Source organism: Hyla sarda, chromosome 10 (genome assembly GCF_029499605.1).
Source record: "Hyla sarda isolate aHylSar1 chromosome 10, aHylSar1.hap1, whole genome shotgun sequence".
NCBI lineage: Eukaryota > Metazoa > Chordata > Amphibia > Anura > Hylidae > Hyla > Hyla sarda.
The window spans coordinates 123,653,904-123,679,440 of NC_079198.1; the positions used below are offsets into that span (position 1 = coordinate 123,653,904).

A 25,537-nucleotide genomic window follows, 5' to 3' on the forward strand; every position below is an offset into this window, starting at 1 on the left:
GTTGTTTTATTATTTGAGTTAAAGCAATAATACTGATACTGCCATCATTCACGTTTAATCCTACATTCAGTGGGGTAGGGATGAGCGAACTTACAGTAAATTTGATTCGTCACAAACTTCTCGGCAGTTGATGACTTATCCTGCGTAAATTAGTTCAGCCTTCAGGTGCTCCGGTGGGCTGGAAAAGGTGGATACAGTCCTAGGAAAGAGTCTCCTAGGTCTGTATCCACCTTTTCCAGCCCACCGGAGCACCTGAAAGCTGAACTGATTTATGCAGGATAAGACATCAACTGCCGAGCCGAGAAGTTCGTGACGAATCAAATTTACTGTAAGTTCGCTCATTTCTAGTAGGGGCATTTAGTCAACTGTATATGGTATATTATAGGTCCGTGGTCTCCAAACTGTTGACCTCCAGCTGTTGCAAAACTACAATTCAACAGCATGCTCGGACAGCCGTTGGCTGTCCGGGCATGCTGGGAGTTGTAGTTTCCCAACAGCTGGTGGTCCGCAGTTTGGAAACCACCATTCTAAGGCTTTGTTTCCCAATATATGGCTATCTATATACTACAAGTCCCATAATGCCCTCATAGCCTTTATCAGGGCATGATGGGAGTTGTAGTTTTTGCAACAGATTGTGGGGAAACGCTGCCCTTAAACCTGCCCAATTTTATTCTAGATCCAAAAATATAGCAATGGTGCACCACTGTATGTCAATGAGATGACGGCTTAAAAGCACAAGAGGGGGAGATAAATGACCCTTATATGTTGCATCCATTATCCTTTGTAAACAGGACTGGACCCCATACTGCAGATTATCCATTGAACATGTGACCTCACTGCTGCATTCTGCAGGTGCTGCACTCTTCCTCTATATGCAAATTATCCTATAAAACGACAAATCTAGAGTTTTCTCCTTAAATTCTATATTGTAGCACAGTTATGCCTTCTGCTAAATGACCTTAGCACTCCCCTTCCTTACCGGGTATAAGCTTTCCTCAACCAGCATGCCTTCAGCTGTTACAGAACTACAACCATCAGCATGCCTGGGCAGCCTTTGCTAGATATGCCTTGCCGCCGCCGCCCCCCTATCTTTAGTCTTGCTGGGACTTTTAGTTCCCCTGCTTCCTGTGATAGTCTATGTCAGTGTTTCCCAACCAGAGTGCCTCCAGCTGTTGCAATACTGCAACTCCCTCTATGCCAGACAGCCTTTGGCTCTAGGTTAGATGTGCCTTGCCTCCCTACACTATCCTTAGTCTTGCTGACACTTGTAGTTCCCCTGCAGCCTGTGATGGTCTAGGCCAGTGTTTCCCCAACCAGAGTGCCTCCAGCTGTTGCAATACTGCAACTCCCAGCATGCCCAGATAGCCTTTGGCTGTCTGGGCATGCTGAGTGTGTTAGTTTTGCAACAGCTGGAGGCACCCTGGTTGGGAAACAGTCTTGGAGCAATAGTCTGAAACCTGTGGTTCCTCAGCTGTTGCAAAACTACAACTCCCATCTTGCCCTGACAGTGTTACTTAAACCTGTGGCTCCATAGCATGCCCAGATGGCTGTTGAGGGAACACCGACCAACTGTATAGGAGACATTTAGAGGAGAGTCGATTGGTAATTTAACCTCTTCAGTTCCATCGCACATGTAGAACAGTTAGCCATGTCATAGGTACATTAGGAGGAACAGATTGCCTTTAAGTCACAATGCACATTAGACTAAAGCAGGACTTTAACGGAAATTCCAGAAAAAAAAAAAAAATCATCCCCTAGCAACAGTATTTCCAAACCAAGGTGCCTCCAGCTGCTGCAAAACTACAACTCCCAGCATGCCCAGGCATGCTGGGAGTTGTAGTTTTGGCTGTCCTGGCAGCATACTGGGAGCTGTAGTCAAATAGCTTATATAGAGTACTGTAATTAATGGGTTAAAACTGCAGGAACAGCTTCAGCACCCAATGGACGAGGCTTCTAAAAAGGTCAGAACTAGAGATGAGTGAACTTACAGTAAATTCGATTCGTCACGAACTTCTCGGCTCGGCAGTTAATGACTTATCCTGCATAAATTAGTTCAGCTTTCAGGTGCTCCGGTGGGCTGGAAAAGGTGGATACAGTCCTAGGAAAGAGTCTCCTAGGACTGTATCCACCTTTTCCAGCCCACGGGAGCACCTGAAAGCTGAACTAATTTATGCAGGAAAAGTCATCAACTGCCGAGCCGAGAAGTTTGTGACGAATCGAATTTACTGTAAGTTCGCTCATCTCTAGTCAGAACCTCTGGACCTTTATCAAAGCGCAATGCTATTAACCAAAACCATGCCAGACTGACATAATGGAGGTCACTGTTGGGTTGTGCCATCTTGTAAAAGTATAGTGGATAACTAGTTCATCACGGTGGGTCCACCCACTGTGATCGAGAACAGAGACCCCAGTCTTCCATTAGACTAGAGCAGCCGGTTGAGCAATAGTGGGGCCCCTGTAATCAGCTAGATATTCCATATCCCAGTGTTTCCAAACCAGGGTGCCTCCAGATGTTGCAAAACTAAGTTTACAAAATGCCACAACCACTTTAAAAAGGTTCAGATGGCCAAAACTGCAGGGCAGGTGAATTCACTTTGTTTTCGGCCACGTATCAGACTAATGTTTCTCAACCTGGGTGCCTAAAACTACAACTCCTAGCATGCCCAAACATTGTACAGAGATCTTGTACAGTTTAGGCTTCCTGCAGCCACCACTAGAGGGAGACCAAGAACTTACTGCATACAGCTTTATCATAGAGTTCCATATACTCTCAGTATACAGTGGTGTTTTCCAAGCAGGGTGCCTCCAGCTGTTGGAAAACTACAACTCCCAGCAGGCCCGGACAGCCTTTGGCTGTCCAGGCATGCTGGGAGTTGTAGTTTTGCAACAGTTGGAGACATCCAGTTAGGAAACACTTTATTAGACTATTCTTCAATTTGACAGATAGTGCAGACACCACCATGATCACTGCTTTAACACATATCCCCAGTGCAGAGACCCTCGATAGACATCATAAGTGTGTGATCGGCTGCTCCTGGCATAACACTGCTGCACTAAAGTATTACTGGCCCTTTAAGAACTAGTTCACTGTATTGTGTGCGCACACTATAGGACATTCATACCAGCATTATTTCTGCTAAGGGTCCCCATGGGTAACAACGCAATAAGCTACTGTTGCCCGAGATTAGCAAGTCTGGGGAAACTGGTTTAGTCCCATATAAGACAATAGAACAGTGTGCCTCCAGCTGTTGCAAAACTACAATGCTCAGCATGCCTAGACAGCCTTTGCCTTTCTGGGCATGCTGGGAGTTGTAGTTTTGCAACAGCTGGAGGCCCACTGTTTGGAGAACACTGCAATAGAAGCTGAAAGGGCATTACGCCCTCCATCATCTCACATGGGAAATACGGCTCAATAATAGGAATTTTCACATACCCCCTTATCTCGCTCATTCGGATAGGAAGGCAAAAAAATCTTATGTCCCTTAAATAGACAACTACATATACCTTCAAGACTTAGCACTGACGTACGGACCCGGTCACTTGTTCTTCCTGTCAGCTGGAAATTGCTAGATATCTCCCTTTAAATAAAGACTTTATATGTATATAATGTACATGATGAAAGGATAGGGAGGGGTCATGCAGACTGGATACTGCCTCTAGTGGTCTGGGCAGAATCACATGTGAGAGAGGCGCTTGGAATGGACAGACAGGTCCTTTACTGGCACAGAGACACCGATAAGTGGAGGTCAGCACTAACTCTACAACCACGGGGTGAAGAGGGCACTTGTCATACGTAAAGACCCTTCCCTGCGTAAAAAGGTCGACCCTTTGGTTCTCCGTCCAGACGTAGTGGGCTTCAATGGAGGGACTGCCTGTGATAATTACAAGCCGATAAGATCATTAAAAAGTATATAAACACAAAGGGTTAAAGGGGCCAGGCCCCCCGTTTTCTCCCTCCCAACCCCACGTTACTAAACGTCAAGTAGCAGCGAGAGGAACGGACAGCCGACCCCCCCCCCCCGGTAAAGTGAAGCTGGTCTCATCCCTCTGCAAGCTTGACCCACCAAAGTGTCCTCGCGGGTGGTGAACGGGTGGGCTTGGAGGGGTCCAGTCGCTGCTGAGTCATTGTTGAACCTGTTTCTGTTACTCAACAAGCAGTCACTCGTCCTCTTGGTCTGCTGCAGCCGCCCCGCTGTGCCGAGGCCGGTTGTCGGGGTGGGTTCCCTCGAATCTCTGAGAGGCAATGGCGGCCTGGTGAGACATGCTCTTCCTCACGATGTCTCCTTTACGCCATAACACCACCTCCTGGGGGGGCGACAGAGGATAAATGATAAGCAAGAACAGGCACATCATGTGTTCGTCTGGGTTCACACCACGTTTTTGCAATAAAATTCCCATACACGGTTTTCAATGTGAACACCGTATGCATTGACTCTCCATTGAAAACCGTATGCCAAAAGATGCATCAGGTTGTGTCCGTTGCGTCCTGTACGGTTTTGTAAGTTGTTTTTTTCCCCGTACCCAAAACCGGAGTCTACCACGGTTTTTGGTCCGGGTGAAAAACCGTATTGGAACGTACACTTTTTTTTTTTTTAAAGGGAGTCAATGGGAACCGTATGGAACAGTATGTGCTTACAGTTCCATCTGTTTTTTCACCATACAGTTTTTTTTGTTGGAATTTCAATCAAACAAGTGAAACTTTATTCATAATTGAGTGAAAAAGTTAAACGTATAAATTTTTTCTTAAAAAGCGGATGCAACCGGACATTTTTTTTTAAAACCATATATGGGTTAAAATTTGTCCACACGTTTTGATACAGTTTAGTCCGGTTTTGAGGAATCAGTTCGTCAAAAACCTGATACGGGAACTGTATTGCAAAAAATGTGGTGTGAATGTGCCCTCCCTTGGATATTACAGAGTAGATATTTTACAGTTTAACACTTCCTGCAGCCACCACTAGAGCTGAGCGAACTTACAGTAAATTCGATTCGTCACGAACCTCTCGGCTCGGCAGATGATGACTTATCCTGCGTAAATTAGTTCAGCTTTCAGGTGCTCCGGTGGGCTGGAAAAGGTGTATACATTCCTAGGAAAGAGTCTCCTAGGACTGTATCCAACTTTTCCAGCCCATTGGAGCACCTGAAAGCTGAACTAATTTATGCAGGAAAAGTCATCAACTGCTGAGCCGAGAAGTTTGTGACGAATCGAATTTACTGTAAGTTCGCTCATCTCTAGCCACCACTAGAGGGACACTAAGAGCTTACTGCATACAGTTTTGTCATTGAGTTCCATATATTCTCAGTATACAGTGGTGTTTTCCATCCAGGGTGCCGCCAGCTGTTGCAAAACTACAACTCCCAGCATGCCCGGACAGCCAACGGCTGTCCGGGCATGCTGGGATTTGTAGTTTTGCAACAGCTGGAGGGACCCCAGTTTTGAAACAGTCTCAAAGTAACACATTCCCTGTCATGTACTGACCTGCTGTTTGAAGTAGCGTCTCTCTTCCTCGTCTATCAGAACTAGGTTAAGGTAATAGCGCACGCTGAATTTCTTGTTGATGTCCCTCATGGTCGGGGTCAGCTCATAGCCAGCCAGGAAAAGCCGAATGGGAATGGACTCGCCTACAGTAAGAGAGAGGAGGCACACATTAAAAAGGTTATCCAAGAATAGGGAGAGAGAAAAAAAAAAAAGTAATTTCTTTCAAAAAAAGCTCCACAACTGTCTCTAGGTTGGGTGTGGTTTTACAATTTGGCTCCATTCACTTCAATGGAACGGAGCTGCAGAACCACACCCAACCTGGAGACAGACAGGGAGCAGATTTTGAAAGAAAGTAGCTCTGTTTTTTCTATTCCTGGATAACCCCTTTAAAGCAGGAGTTACATATCTTCTATACAGTGCAGCGCCATTAAAACAAGACACGTAGGTCTCTACAGAATGCTTGTCACCGATGACCCAACACCACTATGCCCAGCAAGTGTCCGGCTTCCAAAGTAGTAAGTAGATACGTCATCACGTATTCTATTCCAAAGTCAAGGTTTATGGTATTGCACCTGTTTGTTTTTCCTCCACACATCTCAAGACCTGCATGTTATGCTTAGGGTTGTGTTTCCCATCAGGGTGTCTTCAGCTGTTGCAAGCCTACCACTCCCAGCATGCCCAAGCAGCCTTTGGCTGTCCAGACATTATGGGAGTTGGAATTTAGCAACAGCTGGAGGCACCCTGGTTAGGAAACACTGGCTTAAGGACTATTAACCCCTTAAGGACACATGACGTTCTCATACGTCTCCATTTCCGAGTCCTTAAGGACACATGACGTATGAGAACGTCATGTGTTTTACCGGCCCCCCGCAACCATCTGGAGCGGAGCCGGTCCCCGATGCCTGCTGAAATCGTTCAGCAGGCATCGGGGCATATCGCCCAGGGGGGTCATTATGACCCCCCATGTCGGCGATGGCCGCAGATCGCTGAACAATTCAGTCCAGCGATCTGCGGCGGATTCCGGGTCAATCGGGTCTCCAGTGACCCGGTGACCCGGAATTATTGGCTGATCGGGGCCGTCAGAGACGGCCCCGATCAGCCAGAGCCAGCAGGGGTGAGGTGGCACTGGTGCCACCTCACGATCGCCCTGATTCGTCGGCCGGATTACCGGCCGACCAATCAGGGCGCCTGCTGCGGGTGTCACTCCCGCAACCCGCTCCGCCCCTCTTCCGGAGGACGTGAGCGGGTGCGGGAAGACGACCCCCGGTGCTGGGGACCCCGATCCCCGGCGTCCCTGTTGGGATCGGGGCCCCAGGAGCAGCGGCGGCGGCGGAGACGACGAGGGACTGACCTGTGCGGCGAGGATCGTTGGAGGTGAGTGACAGCCTCCTGCTGTTGCTTAGCAACAGCTCCCAGCATGCAAAAAGGGCATGCTGGGAGCTGTAGTTATGCAACAGCAGGAGGCAGACCACCACAACTCCCAGCATGCCCTTATGGGCATGCTGGGACTTGTAGTTTTGCAACAGCTGGAGGCACATTCTTTCTATGGAAAAGTGTACCTTCAGCTGTTGTGTAACTACAACTCCCAGCTTGCACAATCAGCTAAAGTGCATGCTGGGAGTTGTAGTGGTGCATCTGGTGGTTGCATAACTACAACTCCCAGCATGCCCGTTGGCTGTCGGTGACTGCTGAGAGTTGTAGTTTTGCAACAGCTGAAGGCACACTGAGTTAAGTAGTAAACCAGTGTGTCTCCAGCTGTTGCATAACTACAATCCCCAGCATCCCCAGCCAAAGTAGTATGCCTCCAGCTGTTGCATAACTACAACACCCAGCATGCCCTTCCGCTGTCCGTACATGCTGGGGGTTGTAGCTTTTGCAACAGCTGAAGGCACACTGGTTGCAAAACACTGAGTTTGTTACCAAACTCGGTGTTTCACAACCAGTGTGCCTCCAGCTGTTGCAAAACTACAACTCCCAGCATGCACTGATAGACCGTACATGCTGGGAGTTGTAGTTTTGCAACAGCTGGATGTTCCCCCCCCCCCAATGTGAATGTACAGGGTACACTCACATGGGCGGAGGATTACAGTTAGTATCCGGCTGCAAGTTTGAGGTACGGCAAAATTTCTGCCGCAGCTCAAACTGCCAGCGAGAAACTACTGTGAACCCCCCGCCCGTGCGACTGTACCCTAAAAACACTACACTAACACACAATAAAATAAAAAGTAAAAAACACTACATATACACATACCCCTACACAGCCCCCCTCCCCTCCCCAATAAAAATGAAAAAAGTCTGGTACGCCACTGTTTCCAGAACGGAGCCTCCAGCGGTTGCAAAACTACAACTCCCAGCATGCACTGATAGACCGTACATGCTGGGAGTTGTAGTTTTGCAACAGCTGGATGTTCCCCCCCCCCCCTATGTGAACGTACAGGGTACACTCACATGGGCGGAGGATTACAGTAAGTATCCGGCTGCAAGTTTGAGCTGCGTCAAATTTTCTGCCGTAGCTCAAACTGCCAGCGAGAAACTACTGTGAACCCCCCGCCCGTGCGACTGTACCCTAAAAACACTACACTACACTACCACAAAATAAAATAAAAAGTAAAAAACACTACATATACACATACCCCTATACAACCCCCCTCCCCAATAAAAATGAAAAACGTCTGGTACGCCACTGTTTCCAAAACGGAGCCTCCAGCTGTTGCAAAACAACTACTCCCAGTATTGCCAGATAGCCGTTGACTGTCCAGGCATGCTGGGAGTTTTACAACAGCTGGAGGCACCCTGTTTGGGAATCACTGGCGTAGAATACCCCTATGTCCACCCCTATGCAAGTCCCTAATTTAGGCCTCAAATGCGCATGGCGCTCTCACTTTGGAGCCCTGTCGTATTTCAAGGCAACAGTTTAGGGCCACATATGGGGTATCGCCGTACTCGGGAGAAATTGGGCTTCAAATTTTGGGGGGTATTTTCTGCTATTACCCTTTTAAAAAATGTAAAATTTTGGGGAAAACAAGCATTTTAGGTAAAAAAAATATATATTTTTTTACATATGCAAAAGTCGTGAAACACCTGTAGGGTATTAAGGTTCACATTACCCCTTGTTACGTTCCCCGAGGGGTCTAGTTTCCAAAATGGTATGCCATGTGTTTTTTTTTTTGCTGTCCTGGCACCATAGGGGCTTCCTAAATGCGGCATGCCCCCAGAGCAAAATTCACTTTCAAAAAGCCAAATGTGACTCCTTCTCTTCTGAGACCTGTAGTGCGCCAGCAGAGCACTTTTCACACCCATATGGGGTGTTTTCTGAATCGGGAGAAATTGGGCTTCAAATTTTGGGGGGTATTTTCTGCTATTACCCTTTTTAAAATTGTAAAAATTTTGGGAAACCAAGCATTTTAGGTAAAAAAAAATATATATTTTTTTTACATATGCAAAAGTCGTGAAATACCTGTAGGGTATTAAGGTTCACTTTACCCCTTGTTACGTTCCCTGAGGGGTCTAGTTTCCAAAATGGTATGCCATGTGTTTTTTTTTTGCTGTCCTGGCACCATAGGGGCTTCCTAAATGCGGCATGCCCCCAGAGCAAAATTCACTTTCAAAAAGCCAAATGTGACTCCTTCTCTTCTGAGACCTGTAGTGCGCCAGCAGAGCACTTTTCACACCCATATGGGGTGTTTTCTGAATCGGGAGAAATTGGGCTTCAAATTTTGGGGGGTATTTTCTGCTATTACCCTTTTTAAAATTGTAAAAATTTTGGGAAACCAAGCATTTTAGGTAAAAAAATATATATATTTTTTTTACATATGCAAAAGTCGTGAAATACCTGTAGGGTATTAAGGTTCACTTTACCCCTTGTTACGTTCCCTGAGGGGTCTAGTTTCCAAAATGGTATGCCATGTGTTTTTTTTTTTGCTGTCCTGGCACCAAAGGGGCTTCCTAAATGCGGCATGCCCCCCAAAAACCATTTGTCGCTCCTTCCCTTCTGAGCCCTCTACTGTGCCCGCCGAACAATTAACATAGACATATGAGGTATGTGCTTACTCGAGAGAAATTGGGTTTCAAATACAAGTAAAAATTTTTTCCTTTTTATCCCTTGCAAAAATTCAAAAATTGAGTCTACAAGAACATGCGAGTGTAAAAAATGAAGATTTTGAATTTTCTCCTTCACTTTGCTGCTATTCCTGTGAAACACCTAAAGGGTTAATACACTTACTGAATGTTTTTTTGAATACTTTAGGGGGTGTAGTTTTTATAATGGGGTCTTTTATGGGGTATTTCTAATATGAAGACCCTTCAAATCCACTTCAAAACTGAACTGGTCCCTGAAAAATAGTGAGTGAAAATTTTGTGAAAAATTTCAAAATTGCTACTGAACTTTGAAGCCCTATGGTGTCTTCCAAAAGTAAAAACTCAAATTTTATGATGCAAATATAAAGTAGACATATTGTATATGTGAACCCCAAAAAAATATATTTTGAATATCCATTTTCCTTACAAGCAGAGAGCTTCAAAGTTAGAAAAATGCAAAATTTTCATTTTTTTCATCAAATTTTGGGATTTTTCACCAAGAAAGGATGCAAGTTACCATAAAATTTTACCATTAAGTTAAAGTAGAATATGTCACGAAAAAACAATCTCGGAATCAGAATGATAACTAAAAGCATTCCAGAGTTATTAATGTTTAAAGTGACAGTGGTCAGAATTGCAAAAAACGCTCCGGTCCTTAAGGTATAAAATGGCCTGGTCCTTAAGGGGTTAAGCAAGCTTATGAACTGAGCTCACTTTAAAGCCAGTGAAGAGGTCGGCTGCCATCAGCAGCTGGCACTCACCATTAAAAGGGAAACTCCACTGGATTTATTTATTTATTTATTTTTGGTGCCAGAATGTTAAACGGATTTGTAAATTACTTCTATTAAAAAAAAAAATAATCTTAACCCTTCCAGTACTTATCAGCTACTGTTTTGATCCACATGTAGTTCTTTTCTTTTTGAATTTCCTCTCTACCTGACCACAGTCGTCATTTTAGGAACTGTCCAGAGCAGGATAGGTTTTCTATGGGGATTTGCTCCTTCTCTGGACAGTTCTTGACATGGACAGAGGCGGCGGCAGAGAGCACTGTGGTCAGACTGGAGAGAACTACACAACTTCCTCTGGAGCATACAGCAGCTGATAAGTAGTGGAAGGATTAAGATTTTTAAAAACAGAAGTAACTTACAAATCTGTAACTTTATGGCACCACAGTTGATTTTGAAAGAAAAAAAAAAAAAAAAAAAAAAAAAAATTATAATAATTATATATATTAATATTAATAATAAATATATAATAATTCCCTCCAGAATTCCCCTTTAAAAAAGGCAATTAATAATTGTTAGGCAGAGTTGCCATTCCTGTGTGACAGTCCATACTAGTTGTCACCACGTGTTCCCAATCAACCACCCAAATATCAGAATCTATCAAACAGCCCAAGAGAGCACGGGTCGCACCTCGCACTGGGGCTCCATCCATGATCTCATATTTGGCGATTGTGTCGTTTTCGTGGTAAACATTTGGTCCGGTCCCTGTGGTTTCCCGCTTTATGATATCGATCTCCATGTGTTTGATCTTGATCCGCACGAGAAGGAAGTAGATTTTCCCTACGATGACGTCTTTAAGGTGATATCTATTAAGCAAAAAAATAAAATAAATAATGGAGAGTTCAGACACATGTGGATGAACACAGCATTTTGGTTTCTGCTAAACAAAATACATTAGGGCAGTATTTTCCCAAATAATGTGCCTCCAGCTGTTTGAAAACTACAACTCCCAGCATGCCCGGACAGCCAAAGGCTGTCCGGGCATGCTGGGAGTTGTAGTTTTGCCACAGCTAGAGGCATGCTGGTTGGGAAACACTGAGCGGATACCAACAATGGATGCAATTCAGATTGTTAGGTATACATTTTTGCTGTACACATTAGCATAGTTCGGCTGGGTCACACCATGTTCTTGCTGTCCATTTACTGTATTAAGTTTTATTTAAAAAAAAAAAAAAAAATAAACTGATTAAAATGTTAACAGATGCTGCTGTATGCCATACAGCAGAATCAATTTCCCATTGACTTAATTATAATAAAATTTTACAGATTGTAAAGCATACCATTTTTTTGCTGGACGCAATTGCGTGGCTGACTAGGTTTTCGCATACAGCAAAATTAGATGTGGTGTGAACGCAGCCTTACACATGGTGCGCTCAGCTTATGGTTTATTGCTGCAATGACTTATTTTAAAATATATATATATATAATTTTTTTTATTATTATTATTTATTAATTAATTTATTTATTTTTATTTTTTAATAGAAGCACAATAGAACAGTGTTTTCCAACCAATGTGCCTTGAGTTGTTGCAAAACTACGATTCCCAGCATGCTGGGAATTGTAGTTTTGCAACAGCTTAAAGGGGATACTTTGCACCTAGAAATCTTAGCCCCAATCCAAAGAATAGGGGATAAGATGTCTGGTCGCTGGGGTCCCACGTGATCTCCCTGCTGCATCCGGTGTTAGTTTAAAGTGTTGGGTGCCGCGCCAGAGGCTCGTGACGTCACGGCTACAACCCCGCAATGCAAGTCTATGGGAGGGGGCGTGATGGCCACGCCCCCCCTGCCATAGACTTGCATTGAGGGGGCATAGTTGTGACATCATGAGCGGGCCATGGCGTCACAAGCCTCTGCCCTGCATCGACAGTCATCCGGCAGAAGTTCATTCTGTGCACCGTATGTCTTAGGTGCTGCAGCCGAGATTGAGGGTCCCAACCGGCGGGACCCCGCGATCAGACTTATCCCCCCCCATCCTTTGGATAGCGAATAAGATGTCTAGCGGCGGAGTACCCCTTTAAGGCACATTGGCAGGGAAACACTGGAATAGAGAAAGATTTCAGGAAGTTCGGTATTCATAACCCTAGTATTATTCTGGATTAACAGGCAATTCCTATAGTCTGGAACAATCCAAATCTAGTCCCTGAGACTACAGAGTGGAGGATTATTGGAATGTTCCATTTGATAAAGAAGTGGGATTCAGACTTACTTGGACTTGTTGTACTCGAACTCGATGTGCAGACAGTCCTCGATCCCCACCTCCATCTTGATGGAAGAATTCAGCTCCGGGTAGGTGCTCAGAGTATGAACCACAATGTCCATCTCTTTACCGACGTCATTGAGTCGGCGGCTGAGGGTGGCGCGCAGGAAGTACCTGGGCGGGCAAGAGAGGCAGAGATGACAACCAGCAGAAAACGCACATCGACTCCACCTCTATCCATCGTCTACTCTCTTACTGCATGATTAATCCTACACCGATACATTGTAACAAAATTATCAGATTTGTTAAGCTCACACATGATCGTCTTGACTGGATCCAACTGTAACAAACCTTCTGCTGTAAGCCTCAATTTTTATGTCTAAAGTTTTACAGGTTCCTATTCACAGAGGAACCAGGGATCATGAATTAACATCTTAACGACCACGGACGTAAATGTACGTCCTGGTTTGGCAGTACTTCGCACACCAGGACGTACATTTACGTCCTGTGTATGACTGCGAGCATTGGTATCAGCAGCCGGGGACCCGCCGGTAATGGCAGACATCCGTGATCGGGCGGATATCCGCCATTAACCCGTCAGATGCCATGATCAGTACAGATCATGGCATCTGCGGCAAAGCGCATGTTAAAATAGATGATCGGATCGCCTGAAGCGCTGCCGCGGCGATCCGTTCACCTATAATGGCAGACGGATAAACATATTTGGTATCGCCGCGTGCGTCAATGTCCGAACTATCAAAATATATTGTTAATGATCCCGTATGGTGAACAGCGTAAATGTAAACAAAACAAAAAAAATTCAAATAAAAAAGTCCAAAAATTATGCGGCGCAAAAATTGAGCTCTCATACTGCCCTATATACGGGAAAATGAAAGTTATAGGTAGTCAAAATAAGGCAATTTTAGATTACTGATTATGTGCAAAAAGTTAGATTTTTTTTAAGCGGTACAAAAATATAAAAAGTATCTAGCCATGGGTATCATTTTAAATCGTATTGACCCACAGAAGAACACATGTCATTTTTACCGTAAGTGTATAATGTGAAAACAAAACCCTCCAAAATGTGGATTTCATTTAAATTTCCTAACTAAAAAAATAATATATTTTTGGGTTCGCCGTACATTTTATGGTAAAATGAGAGGTGTCATTACAAAGTACAATTGGTCACACAAAAAACAAGCCCTTATATGGGTTGGAAATATAAAAGTTATGGATTTTAGGAGCGGAGGAAAACAAAAAAACAAAAAACACAAAAATAAAACTGACCTGGTCCTTAAATACAACAAAATGTATATATGTGTGTGTATGTATAAAATATATAAAATATATATATATATATATATATATATATATATATATATATATATATATATATATATATATATATATATATATATATATATATATATATATATATATATATATTAAAAAGGGGTACTCCATCCCTAGAGAGGTTATCCCCTATCCAAAGGAGGGACACTCACAACCCCCCCCCCCCCAATCTCCAGGCCGGCATTGCAGCATTCATTAACACGGAAGCCTGAGGCGTCTCACCCCCCCCCCCTCTATGCACATCTAGAGGGGACAGGACTGCTGTGCTCTTACAGTGACACCTTCTCCCATAGACATTAATGGAGGGGAATGGCACGGCATCACTATCATCGCAGCGCCAGGCCAGAGATCACTTGGGGTGGGGGTTCTCTGCCATCAGACATGTTATCCCCTATTCTTTGGATAGGGAACAACATGTCTAGGAGCGGAGTACTACTTTAAGCTTTATGTAAAACTAAAAAAAAAAATAAAAAAAAATATAAAAATAAAATAAAAAAGGGGGGTACTCCGCTGCTCAGCGTTGGGAACAAACTGTTCCGTGATGCCCCGCCCCCTGAATGCAAGTCTATGGGGGGGGCGTGGTGGCCATCACACCCCTCACACAGACTTGCATTGAGGGGGCGGGGAGTGACGTCATGAGGGGACGGGCTATGACATCATGAGCTCCCGGCACCGGCTCCAGCGTTCAGAACAGTTTGTTCCAAACGCTGAGCAGCGGAGTACCTCTTTAAACTCTGAATGTGACGTTTCCAATTCCGGCTGACTGATCCGTACCGCAACTTCACGTTCTGCCCCGTGTAAGACTCGTACGGCTTCTCCACGTGAGTGAACTCAAAGTCGAAACTCTGGGACTGCGAGATCTCTCCAGGGCGCGCCAAATCCTTCACCAAGGAGACAAACTCATGATGGTTTCCCCGGTCATAGTACAGCTCTGAAAGGGAAAGGAGGAGAAGCATGAGACCAAGGCATCAATTCACTGACACAAGAGAATACTGGGATCTGGCATCTATTCACTGACACAGAGGAAGAAGAGCGCTCCCATACTGCCCGAGCTGCTTATCTCCTATCACAGATCAACAGCATGAATGATTGGCCCAGGGAGAACATAAAAAAGTCACAATCCACTATAACCCAAAACATGAGACCTTCTAGATTTTGTGAACTACAAGACCCAGAATTCACAGTCTGCAAAGCATGAGTCTACCACAAGAGGGTTGATGACCCATAACCCAGAATGGACAACTGACTGACAGTCACTATACAGAAGGGTTGGTTTTGCAACAGCTGGAGGCACACTGGTTGGGAAGCACTGCTGGTTGCGCAGCCTTAGCCAATCATTGCTCATCTCACACTGAACTGCTCTGGGCTGTGTGTAGCAGAGTGAGGGAGGAAGTTCTCCCCTGTATCGCTTCAGATGATTTCACACCTGCTGGGGAACACCCCTTCCCAATCTGAATCTGACTGAAGCAAATACAGACCAATATCAAAGAAGAAAAACTAAAAAATAATAAAAATAAAGGCAGGGGGGGGGGGTTTAACCTGATGGGGCAGTGACCTGGGAGGATTTTAAGACTGTACAAGATCATGACAGGTACTCTTTAGTGCAGTGTTTCCCAGCCAGGATGCCCCAGCTGTTGCTAAACTACAACTCCCAGCATGCTGGGAGCTGTAGTTTTGCAACAGTTGGAGGTATTCTGGTTGGGAAACACTAAGTTAGGGTCTGTCAGTGGTTTATTCCTCCCCCCCCCCCCAAAAAAAATAAAAACACATCGAGTACATATCTACAAGGACGGGAGGAATAGCTATCCAAGCTGTATCTTGCTTTGTTAAACATGAACTGCAGTATATTCAGGAGCAAACCCACAAAGAAGTCAGGAGAATAAATAGTTAAAGGGTTACTCTGGTGGTCAGACAAGAACTACACAACTTCCTCTGTAGAATACAGCAGCTGATAAGTACTGGAAAGATTAATTGTAACTTTCTAGCACCAGTTAATTTGAGTATTTTCTTTCCACCGGAGTACCCCTTTGAAGTTCAAGTAGTCTCCACCCTGTGCCCCCACCATCTGGCCAGCGAGGGGTTACTTGAGCGGCTGTAGGTGAATTACACATAGAACTATGTATAGATCAGTCTATGTATAGAGAGACAGAGAGAGACAGAGAGAGACAGAGAGAGACAGAGAGAGACAGAGAGAGACAGAGAGAGACAGAGAGAGACAGAGAGAGACAGAGAGAGACAGAGAGAGACAGAGAGAGACAGAGAGAGACAGAGAGAGACAGAGAGAGACAGAGAGAGACAGAGAGAGACAGAGAGAGACAGAGAGAGACAGAGAGAGACAGAGAGAGACAGAGAGAGACAGAGAGAGACAGAGAGAGACAGAGAGAGACAGAGAGAGACAGAGAGAGACAGAGAACCCGCTGTGTAATACTGGGAAGACTATGGATACAGATCAACAAACCCTGGAGACCCCTCCACAGGAAGAGGGGACGACTACAAGAGCAACGCCCGGGGTACATCCATCCTGTGGAGAGCCAGCTGCTGTAAGACCCCAACTACAGCACGGCCGGAGAGCCTAGGCATGTTACATAGAGTAGTTCCACAACAGCTGGAGCCACATTACTTATCCCGAGTTATATCCTGTATTATACTACAGAGCTGTACTCACTATTCTGCTGGTGAGGTCACTGTGTACATACATTACATTACTTATCCTGTACTGATCCTGAGTTATATCCTGTATTATACTCCAGAGCTGTACTCACTATTCTGCTGGTGAGGTCACTGTGTACATACATTACATTACTTATCCTGTACTGATCCTGAGTTATATCCTGTATTATACTCCAGAGATGTACTCACTATTCAGCTGTGAACATCCTTTATGTATCTTGTACTGACATTACAGAAAACATAAGGATGGAGCCCATACAGTCACCATAGAGGATCCAGATGCCTCACACCTCAGTGACATAGTATGGCGGTAACAATTGGTCCTGGTAGCACACCATGTGACATTGCCTGCAATAAAAGTTTCCTGGCATCAGCAAAATCTGTCACTTCTGTTTTGTTTTTTTTTGCAAATCATCATGTATGTAGAAGCTTTGCAACGTTATGCTTCGTGTTTCACCTTAAAAAGGGGTACTCCGGTGGAAAACTTTTTTTAATCAACTGGTGCCAGAAAGTAAAACAGATATGTAAATTACTTCTATTAGAAAATCTTAATCCTTCCAGTACTTATTAACTGCTGAATACTACAGAGGAAATTATTTTCTTTTTGGAACACAGAGCTCTCTGCTGACATCACGACCACAGTGCTCAAAACTACAACTCTCAGCAAAATCTGTGCAGCAGAAAGGACCAGTTGCCCATAGTAACCAGATCGCTTCTTTTATTCTTCAGAGACCTCTTTAAAAAATTAAATATTGAAGAAGAAATCTGATTGGTTGCTATGGGCAACTGCTCCATTTTTCCTCTGCACAAGTTTTGATAAATCTCCACGGATGTTGCTTGCACCAATAAACAAGCCTTTGGTTTGCTGGGACTTGTAACTGTTGCAGTCTGTAAAATTCTAGGCTTCTCGTACCTTGTAAACAGAAAGCTTAGGCTTGCTGAAACTTTTAGTTCTCCACCAGCTTCTGTTGTCCTAGACAAGATGGGGGAGATTTATCAAAACCTGTGTAGAGGCAAAGTTGCTGAGTTGCCCAAAGCAACCAATCAAATCGCTTCTTTCATTTTCAATAAGGCCTCTGCAAAATGAAAGAAGCGATCTGATTGGTTGCTATGGGCAACTGGTTAAGGCTGGGTTCACACTACGGTTTGTAACTACGGTTCCCGTATATGGCTGGGAGGAGGGGTGGGCGGGGCTTAATCGCGGCGCCCACACGTATTAGGGAACCGTAGTTAATGTATGTCTATGAGCCGACCGTAGTGAACCGCAGCCTCCGGTCTGCTGCGTTTACGGCCGTATGCAGTTTCCCGACCGCAGGCAAAAAAACGTGAAGGAAACCGCATACGACCGAAAAAGCAGCCGACCGGAGGCTGCGGTTCACTCCGGTCGGCTCATAGACATACATTAACTACGGTTCCCGAATACGGCTGAGTGCGGGCGCCGCGATTAAGCACCACCCACCCCTCCTCCCAGCCGTATACGGGAACCATAGTTACAAACCGTAGTGTGAACCCAGCCTTAACCAGTTGCCCATAGCAACCAATCAGATCGCTTCTTTCATTTTGCAGAGGCCTTGTTGAAAGTGAAAGAAGCGATCTGATTGGTTGCTATGGGCAACATTTTCTCTACACAGGTTTTGATAAATCGTCCCCATAGTGTATATAGCGCAGTGTTTTCCAAACAGCGTGTCTCCAGCTGTTGCAAAACTACAACTCCCAGCATGCCCGGACAGCCGAAGGCTGTCCGGGCATGCTGGGAGTTGTAGTTTTGCAACAGCTGGAGACACGCTGGGGGGAGATTTATCAAAACCTGTATAGAGGAAAAGTTGCCCATAGCAACCAATCAGATCGCTTCTTTCATTTTGCAGAGGCCTTGTTAAAAATGAAAGAGGAGATCTGATTGGTTGCTATGGGCAACTGGACAACTTTGGGGGAGATTTATCAAAACCTGTGGAGAGGCAAAGTTGTCCAGTTGCCCATAGCAACCAATCAGATCTCCTCTTTCATTTTTAACAAGGCCTCTGCAAAATGAAAGAAGCGATCTGATTGGTTGCTATGGGCAACTCAGCCTCTGCACAGGTTTTGATAACTCTCCCCCAGTGTGTCTTGTACCCATAACACTATCCTTAGGTTTTCTTGGAATTGTAGGTCTCTTGTAGGCTGTGATGCTCTAGCCTTGCACACATACACTAGCCTTAGTCTTGCTGGGAATTGTAGTCCCCCAACACCTTGTGATGCCCTAGGCTTGCTATGCCTTGTGAGTTTTGATGGGAATGCTCAGAGTTGTAGTTTATGTAACAGCTGGAGGTACACTGGTTGGGAAACACTACATTAGAATATTTCATCCAATGACAGGAAGCAGAGGCGAGTTGCAGAGGGCGAGCCAAATCTGACAATCTGCGACGATCGGTGTCCCTAGGACACGTGCAGGGTGCGGTAAATGTGACGGCGTGGCTGCGGTATCTGTACAGTTCAATGTGCGAAGTCCACGCCGACCAGAAGCTGGATCATCAGGCAACTGTAAAGCTGGGTGGTCTGCAATATGGCAGCCAATATAGCACCTACATGTGCCATCACCCAGCTTTCCTACAATCCTAAATAACACATTATATTACAGTGGGCTCCAAAGTGTGCTGTTGCAAAACTAACACTCTCAGCATGCCCACAATAAACTGCTAGGAATTGTGGGATCACACAAACCTATACATTTCCCCTAAGAATGCACAGTCAGATGCTGGGACTTGTGGTACGCCCAGCAGCACACAGCAATGCTCTTGGCTTACTGTGCTTTTAAGTTATATTTTAGCCTACAGAGAAGCCTTAGGCTATGTTCACACGCTGGAATGTCCGCACAGAGAATCTCCGTGCGGACATTCCGGACACTGCGGGGCGCCAGCATGACCACATAGGAATGCACCGTCTCAGACAGCTACGCATTCTGTGTGGTCTCCGCGCAGAGAATCAACACGTTCATTCTTTGTGCGGACACGGAAAATAGACTTTCTGTGATGAAAACATCCGGCAAACAAATTCCACCGTGTGAACCCAGCTTTAAAACAAACTGTTCCGAACGCTGGAGCCGGGAGCTCATGACGTCATAGCACCGCCCCCTCATGATGTCACGCCCCGTCCCCTCAATGCAAGCCATACCCCCTCCCATAGACATGCATTGAGGGGGCAGGGTGTGACATCATGAAGGGGCGAGGCTATGACGTCAAGAGCTCCCGGCTCCAGCGTTCGGAACAGTTTGAGCAGCGGAGTACCCCTTTAAGAAGGAGTACTCAGGGGTAAAAAATTATAATAATAACTTATCCCCTATCCCGGCGCTCTCAGTCAGGAGCACGTGTAGTCAACCAATAGACAGCACGCGCTTAATTCCTATGGGAGAGACGATTATGCCAGAGAGCTGTACTCTGGTCTTTTCGGCGCTTCCATAGGAATGCCGGCTGCAGCATGCATAGGGTGCATAGGATGCCGGCTGCAGCATGCATAGGGTGCATAGGATGCCGGCTGCAGCATGCGCTCCTCACTTAGCAGCGGGGTCCCGGTGATCGGCCCAGTGGCCAGACTCCCTCAAATCAGCTACTTATCCCTTATCCTGTGGATAGGGGATATGTTTTTTTTGTCGGAAATCTCCTTTAAGGGGTTATCCAGGATAAGAAAAAAAAAAAACATACCTTTCAGAAACAGCACCACCCTTGCCCTCAGGTTGTGTTTTGTATTGCAGCACAGTCCCAGTGGCATTAGTGGAACAGAGCTGTAATACTACACACAACCTGAGGACAGGTATTTCTAATCCTAGGTGACCCCTTATTATTTACAACCCCTTTAAAAGGGGTACTCCAGTGAAACTTTTATTTTATTTTTATTTATTTTTATTTTTTTTATCAACTGGTGCAAGAAATTTAAACAGATTTTGTATATTACTTCTATTAAAAAAAATTGTTGTCCTTCCAGTACTTAGCGGCTGTATGCTGCAGAGGAAATTATTTTCTTTTTTAATGTATTTTTTTGTCTTGTCCACAGTGCTCTCTGCTGACACCTGATGCCCGTATCAGGAACTGTCCAGAGCAGGAGAAAATCCCCATAGCAAACCTCTCCTGCTCTGGACAGTTCCTGACACGGACAGAGGTGTCAGCAGAGAGCACTGTGGATGAGACAAAAAAATTCAAAGAGAAAAGAATTTCCTCTTTAGCATACAGCTGCTATTAAAGGAGTAGTCCAGTGGTGACTCAGTGGTTTACAACTTATCCCCTATCTTAAGGATAGGGGATAAGTTGCAGATCACGGGGGGTCCGACCCCTGGGGCCCCCCGCGATCTCTTGTACGGAGCCCCGACAGCCCGCGGGAAGGGGGCGTGTCGACCTCTGCACGAAGCGGCGGCCGACACGCCCCCTCAATACAAAACTATGGCAGAGCCGAAGCGCTGTCTTCGGCAATCTCCGGCTCTGCCATTGAGATGTATTGAGGGGGCGTGTCGGCCGCCGCCTCGTGCGGGGGTCGACACCCGCTATCTCGGCGGAGAGCCGGGGCCATGTACAGAGAGATCGCGGGGGGCCCCAGCGGTCGGACCCCCCGCGATCTCAAACTTATCCCCTATCCTTAGGATAGGGGATACGTTTTTCACCACTGGACTACCCCTTTAAGTACTGGAAAGTTTAAGATTTTTAAATAGAAATTATTTACAAATCTGTTTAACTTTCTGGCACCAGTTAAAAAATATAAAAACAAACGTTTTCCACTGGAGTTCCCCGTTAAGTTTGCTTGGACTTGGAAGCCCTCGGCTTGCTATGCCTTGCACCTCTACCCTTGGGTTTTTTTATACACAATCCTAAGGCTTGCTGAGCCTTGTAGTTCCCGAGCTGCATGGGACGCTCTCCATTCTTTTAGTTCTGTTCTCATCATCTATCAGATCTAATTCTAACAGGATGTTATCAGAGGAAAACACTTCAAAGGATTTCTTGGAAAGGCCTGTTAAAATAATGGACCAATAACATCCGTTTACACTGTCCCCCCCCCCCCTCCCTCTTTTTTTTTTAACCCTTTTTTAATGTTTTATGTTTAAGGTCTCATTTCCTTTTCTGAGCATGCTCAGTTGCAATAACGGAATGTAACGGATGTAAAAAAAAAAAAAAATAACGGACGAGGAGGAGGATCTTTCCGTCACCCATAGACATCAATGTTACATTTATAGATGACGTTACAATGTACAGTATTTCTTATTGGGGGGGGGGGGGGGGGACCCTCAGTGCACGTCCCGTATTTTTCTTCAGTCACTGGGGAGATTCATCAAAACCTGTCCAGAAGAAAAGTTGCCGAGTTGAGTTCCCCTGGAGCCTGTGATTTTCAACCTGCAGACCTCCAGATGTTGCAAAACTACAACTCCCAGCATGCCCGGACAGCCAACGGCTTTCCGGGCATGCTGGGAGTTGTAGTTTTGCAACATCTGGAGGTCCGTAGGTTAGAGACCACTGCTCTAGGCTATGCCTTGCCCCCATATGATATCTTTAATCTTGCTGGGACTTTTAGTCCCCTGCAGCCTGTGATGCTATATGCCTTGCACCCATAAACTATCCTTAGTCTTGCTGTGACTTGTAGTTCCCCTGCAGCCTATTATGCTCTAGGCCGGGCATAGGCAACCTTTGGCACTGCCGATGTTTTGGACTACATCTCCCATGACGCTCTTACAGACAAAATACTGCCAAAGCATCATGGGAAATGTAGTCCAAAACATCTGCAGTGCCGAAGGTTGCCACCTTGTCCTCATACTATCTTTAGTTTTACTGGGACCTTTAGTTCCCCTGCAGCCTGTGATGCTCTAGGCCAGTGTTTCCCAACCAGGGTGCCTCCAGCTGTTGCAAAACTACAACACCCAGCATGCCCGGACAGCCGAGAGGGAAAGTTTTTTTTGGTACACCGTGTCCTCTGATTCAATGTTTCCCAACCAGGGTGCCTCCAGCTGTTGCAAAACTACAACTCCCAGCATGCCCGGACAGCCAAAGGCTGGGAAACCCTGCTCTAGGCTATACCTAGTCCTCATATACACTATCTTTATACTGGGACCAGTAGTACTTCTGCAGCTTCTGATGCTCTCCTTTCCCCATACACTATCCTCATTCTTGCTGACACTTGTAGTTCCCCTGCAGCCTGTGATGCTCTAGGCCAGTGTTTCCCAAACAAGGTGCCTCCAGCTGTTGCAAAACTACAATCCCAGCATGCCCGGACAGCCTTTGGCTGTTAGGGCATGCTGGGAGTTGTAGTTTTGCAACAGCTGGAGGCACCCCGGCTGGGAAACACTGGCCTAGGCTATACGTAGTCCTCAAATACTATCTTTAGTCTTACTGGGACTTGTAGTTCTCCTGCAGCCTGTGATGCTCTCCAGTCCCTATACACTATCCTCGGTCTTGCTGACACTTGTAGTTCCCCACAGCACCGCAGCCGTCCGCCCCACCCCCGCATCCTCTCACCGATCTGCCCGATGAACTCGATCTTCAGCCCCTGGTGTTCCAGCCTCTTGCCCGGGCTGCGCAGGGTGACGGTCACCCGGCCGGACACGGTCTCTCCATCATAGAAGAGGAAATATTTCTCCTTCTTGCCGTCCTCGGTCTTGTGCTCCACCCGCCGGCGGCTCTCCGCGTCCGTCAGCGCGATGTCCAGCTCCGCGGCCGGCCCGAAGCCGAAGAAGCTCATGGCTGCGGCGGGGTGAGGCGGCGGACAGCACGGCACCGAATCTCCCGCAGCTCCCGGTCTCCGTTATTTGGTGTCACGCATAGCGAGCATGCGCACAACTCGGCTTGGATGACGCCGCACGTAACCATCTTTGCCAGGCACCAAGATGAAAGCCGCATTGCTAAAGACACCCAATGCGCAGGCGCAATTTATATGCTCATTTATTCCAAATCAATGGCGGCGTCGTATTGACGTCTCCAGTGGGACGCCATATTATCTATGGGCACCATTCTGTAAATCGCTATCGCTTGCCATTAAATGTAATGGCTGCTGATGGCGGCGCACTATGATGACGTAGCGTCCTCTGATTGGCAGATTCGTGTTAGGTTTTGGCGCTGGTCTACTGCTAACGAAAAAGCGGAGCGGTGTTCAGAGAACAGCCGGGAGATGGGTGACAAGGAGGCGGTGGTGCTGGAGGCCCTGGGCCGGTGCGGGCTACGAGACCTAAGAAGAGGTGAGTCTAAACCAACACCCTACTACTACAACAACTCCCAACATGCCTCCCTGTAAGAACTAACCCATATAATGATTGCTTCTGGAGTGTGCGGTAGTGTTATAGAGTCACCTCCTGTCTCATCAGAGGCTGTCACCCCCTATGCTTTATACTGCTGCTTCACTTGTTTAGACCAGTGTTTTCCAACCTGTATGGCTCCAGCTTTACAAAACTACAACTCCCAGCATGCCCTGACAGCCTTTGGGAGTTGTAGTTTTGCAACAGCTAGAGACACCCTTGTTGGGAAACACTGATATGTACACAGTGACTCCACCAGCAGAATAGTGAGTACAGCTCTGGAGTATAATACAGGATATAACTCAGGATCAGTACAGGATAAGTAATGTAATATATGTACACAATGACCCCACCAGCAGAATAGTGAGTACAGCTCTGGAGTATAATACAGGATATAACTCAGGATCAGTACAGGATAAGTAATGTAATGTATGTACACAGTGACCTCACCAGCAGAATAGTGAGTACAGCTCTGGAGTATAATACAGGATATAACTCAGGATCAGTACAGGATAAGTAATGTAATGTATGTACACAGTGACTCCACCAGCAGAATAGTGAGTACAGCTCTGGAGTATAATACAGGATATAACTCAGGATCAGTACAGGATAAGTAATGTAATGTATGTACACAGTGACTCCACCAGCAGAATAGTGAGTACAGCTCTGGAGTATAATACAGGATATAACTCAGGATCAGTACAGGATAAGTAATGTAATGTATGTACACAGTGACCTCACCAGCAGAATAGTGAGTACAGCTCTGGAGTATAATACAGGATATAACTCAGGATCAGTACAGGATAAGTAATGTAATGTATGTACACAGTGACCCTCACCAGCAGAATAGTGAGTACAGCTCTGGGGTATAATACAGGATATAACTCAGGATCAGTACAGGATAAGTAATGTAATGTATGTACACAGTGACCCCACCAGCAGAATAGTGAGTACAGCTCTGGGGTATAATACAGGATATAATTCAGGATCAGTACAGGATAAGTAATGTAATGTATGTACACAGTGACCTCACCAGCAGAATAGTGAGTACAGCTCTGGAGTATAATACAGGATATAACTCAGGATCAGTACAGGATAAGTAATGTAATTTATGTACACAGTGACTCCACCAGCAGAATAGTGAGTACAGCTCTGGAGTATAATACAGGATATAACTCAGGATCAGTACAGGATAAGTAATGTAATGTATGTACACAGTGACTCCACCAGCAGAATAGTGAGTACAGCTCTGGAGTATAATACAGGATATAACTCAGGATCAGTACAGGATAAGTAATGTAATGTATGTACACAGTGACCTCACCAGCAGAATAGTGAGTACAGCTCTGGAGTATAATACAGGATATAACTCAGGATCAGTACAGGATAAGTAATGTAATGTATGTACGCAGTGACCTCACCAGCAGAATAGTGAGTACAGCTCTGGAGTATAATACAGGATATAACTCAGGATCAGTACAGGATAAGTAATGTAATGTATGTACACAGTGACCCTCACCAGCAGAATAGTGAGTACAGCTCTGGGGTATAATACAGGATATAACTCAGGATCAGTACAGGATAAGTAATGTAATGTATGTACACAGTGATCTCACCAGCAGAATAGTGAGTACAGCTCTGGAGTATAATACAGGATATAACTCAGGATCAGTACAGGATAAGTAATGTATGTACACAGTTACCTCACCAGCAGAATAGTGAGTGCAGCTCTGGAATATA

The 25,537-nt window shown here is 45.6% G+C and overlaps 2 protein-coding genes across 4 annotated transcripts in view; one reads left to right on the plus strand and one right to left on the minus strand.

Annotated features, from left to right (window-relative positions):
* Nucleotides 1–3,693: 3,693 nt before the first annotated feature.
* VPS26B (VPS26 retromer complex component B) lies at nt 3,694–23,383 on the minus strand. Of its 2 annotated transcripts, XR_008848247.1 has the most exons (7): nt 23,025–23,383; nt 14,665–14,821; nt 12,547–12,711; nt 10,972–11,147; nt 5,480–5,622; nt 4,065–4,305; nt 3,694–3,872 (listed from the first exon to the last, which is right to left on the minus strand). XR_008848247.1 is itself a non-coding variant. In XM_056542392.1 (6 exons), exons 1-6 carry the CDS (start codon nt 23,245–23,247, stop codon nt 4,159–4,161), a joined length of 1,011 nt encoding a protein of 336 aa, XP_056398367.1. In that variant the 5' UTR covers nt 23,248–23,383; the 3' UTR covers nt 3,694–4,158. The 2 variants fall into 2 exon arrangements, 1 of the variants encoding a protein (XP_056398367.1); XM_056542392.1 differs by having other exon boundaries at nt 3,694–4,305.
* Nucleotides 23,384–23,545: 162 nt separating this feature from the next.
* NCAPD3 (non-SMC condensin II complex subunit D3) overlaps nt 23,546–25,537 on the plus strand; it is a 68,048-nt gene continuing 66,056 nt past the window's right edge. For both annotated transcript variants that reach the window (XM_056542390.1, XM_056542389.1), the window contains exon 1: nt 23,546–23,740. In XM_056542390.1, coding sequence (XP_056398365.1) covers nt 23,560–23,740 — 181 coding nt within the window. In that variant the 5' untranslated portion in view covers nt 23,546–23,559. The remainder of the gene's footprint in view (nt 23,741–25,537) is intronic.

What these genes read in the sequence shown, in the direction of transcription:
- VPS26B (XM_056542392.1), bottom strand. Translation starts at nt 23,247, where the DNA reads ATGAGCTTCTTCGGCTTCGGGCCGGCCGCGGAGCTGGACATCGCGCTG. An exon ending in CGAGTTCATCGGGCAGATCG is followed by an intron (nt 14,822 to 23,024) that starts GTGAGAGGATGC and finishes TTTCCCTTTCAG; the next exon opens with AGCTGTACTATGACCGGGGA. An exon ending in TTCGAGTACAACAAGTCCAA is followed by an intron (nt 11,148 to 12,546) that starts GTAAGTCTGAAT and finishes TTTGCTTAATAG; the next exon opens with ATATCACCTTAAAGACGTCA.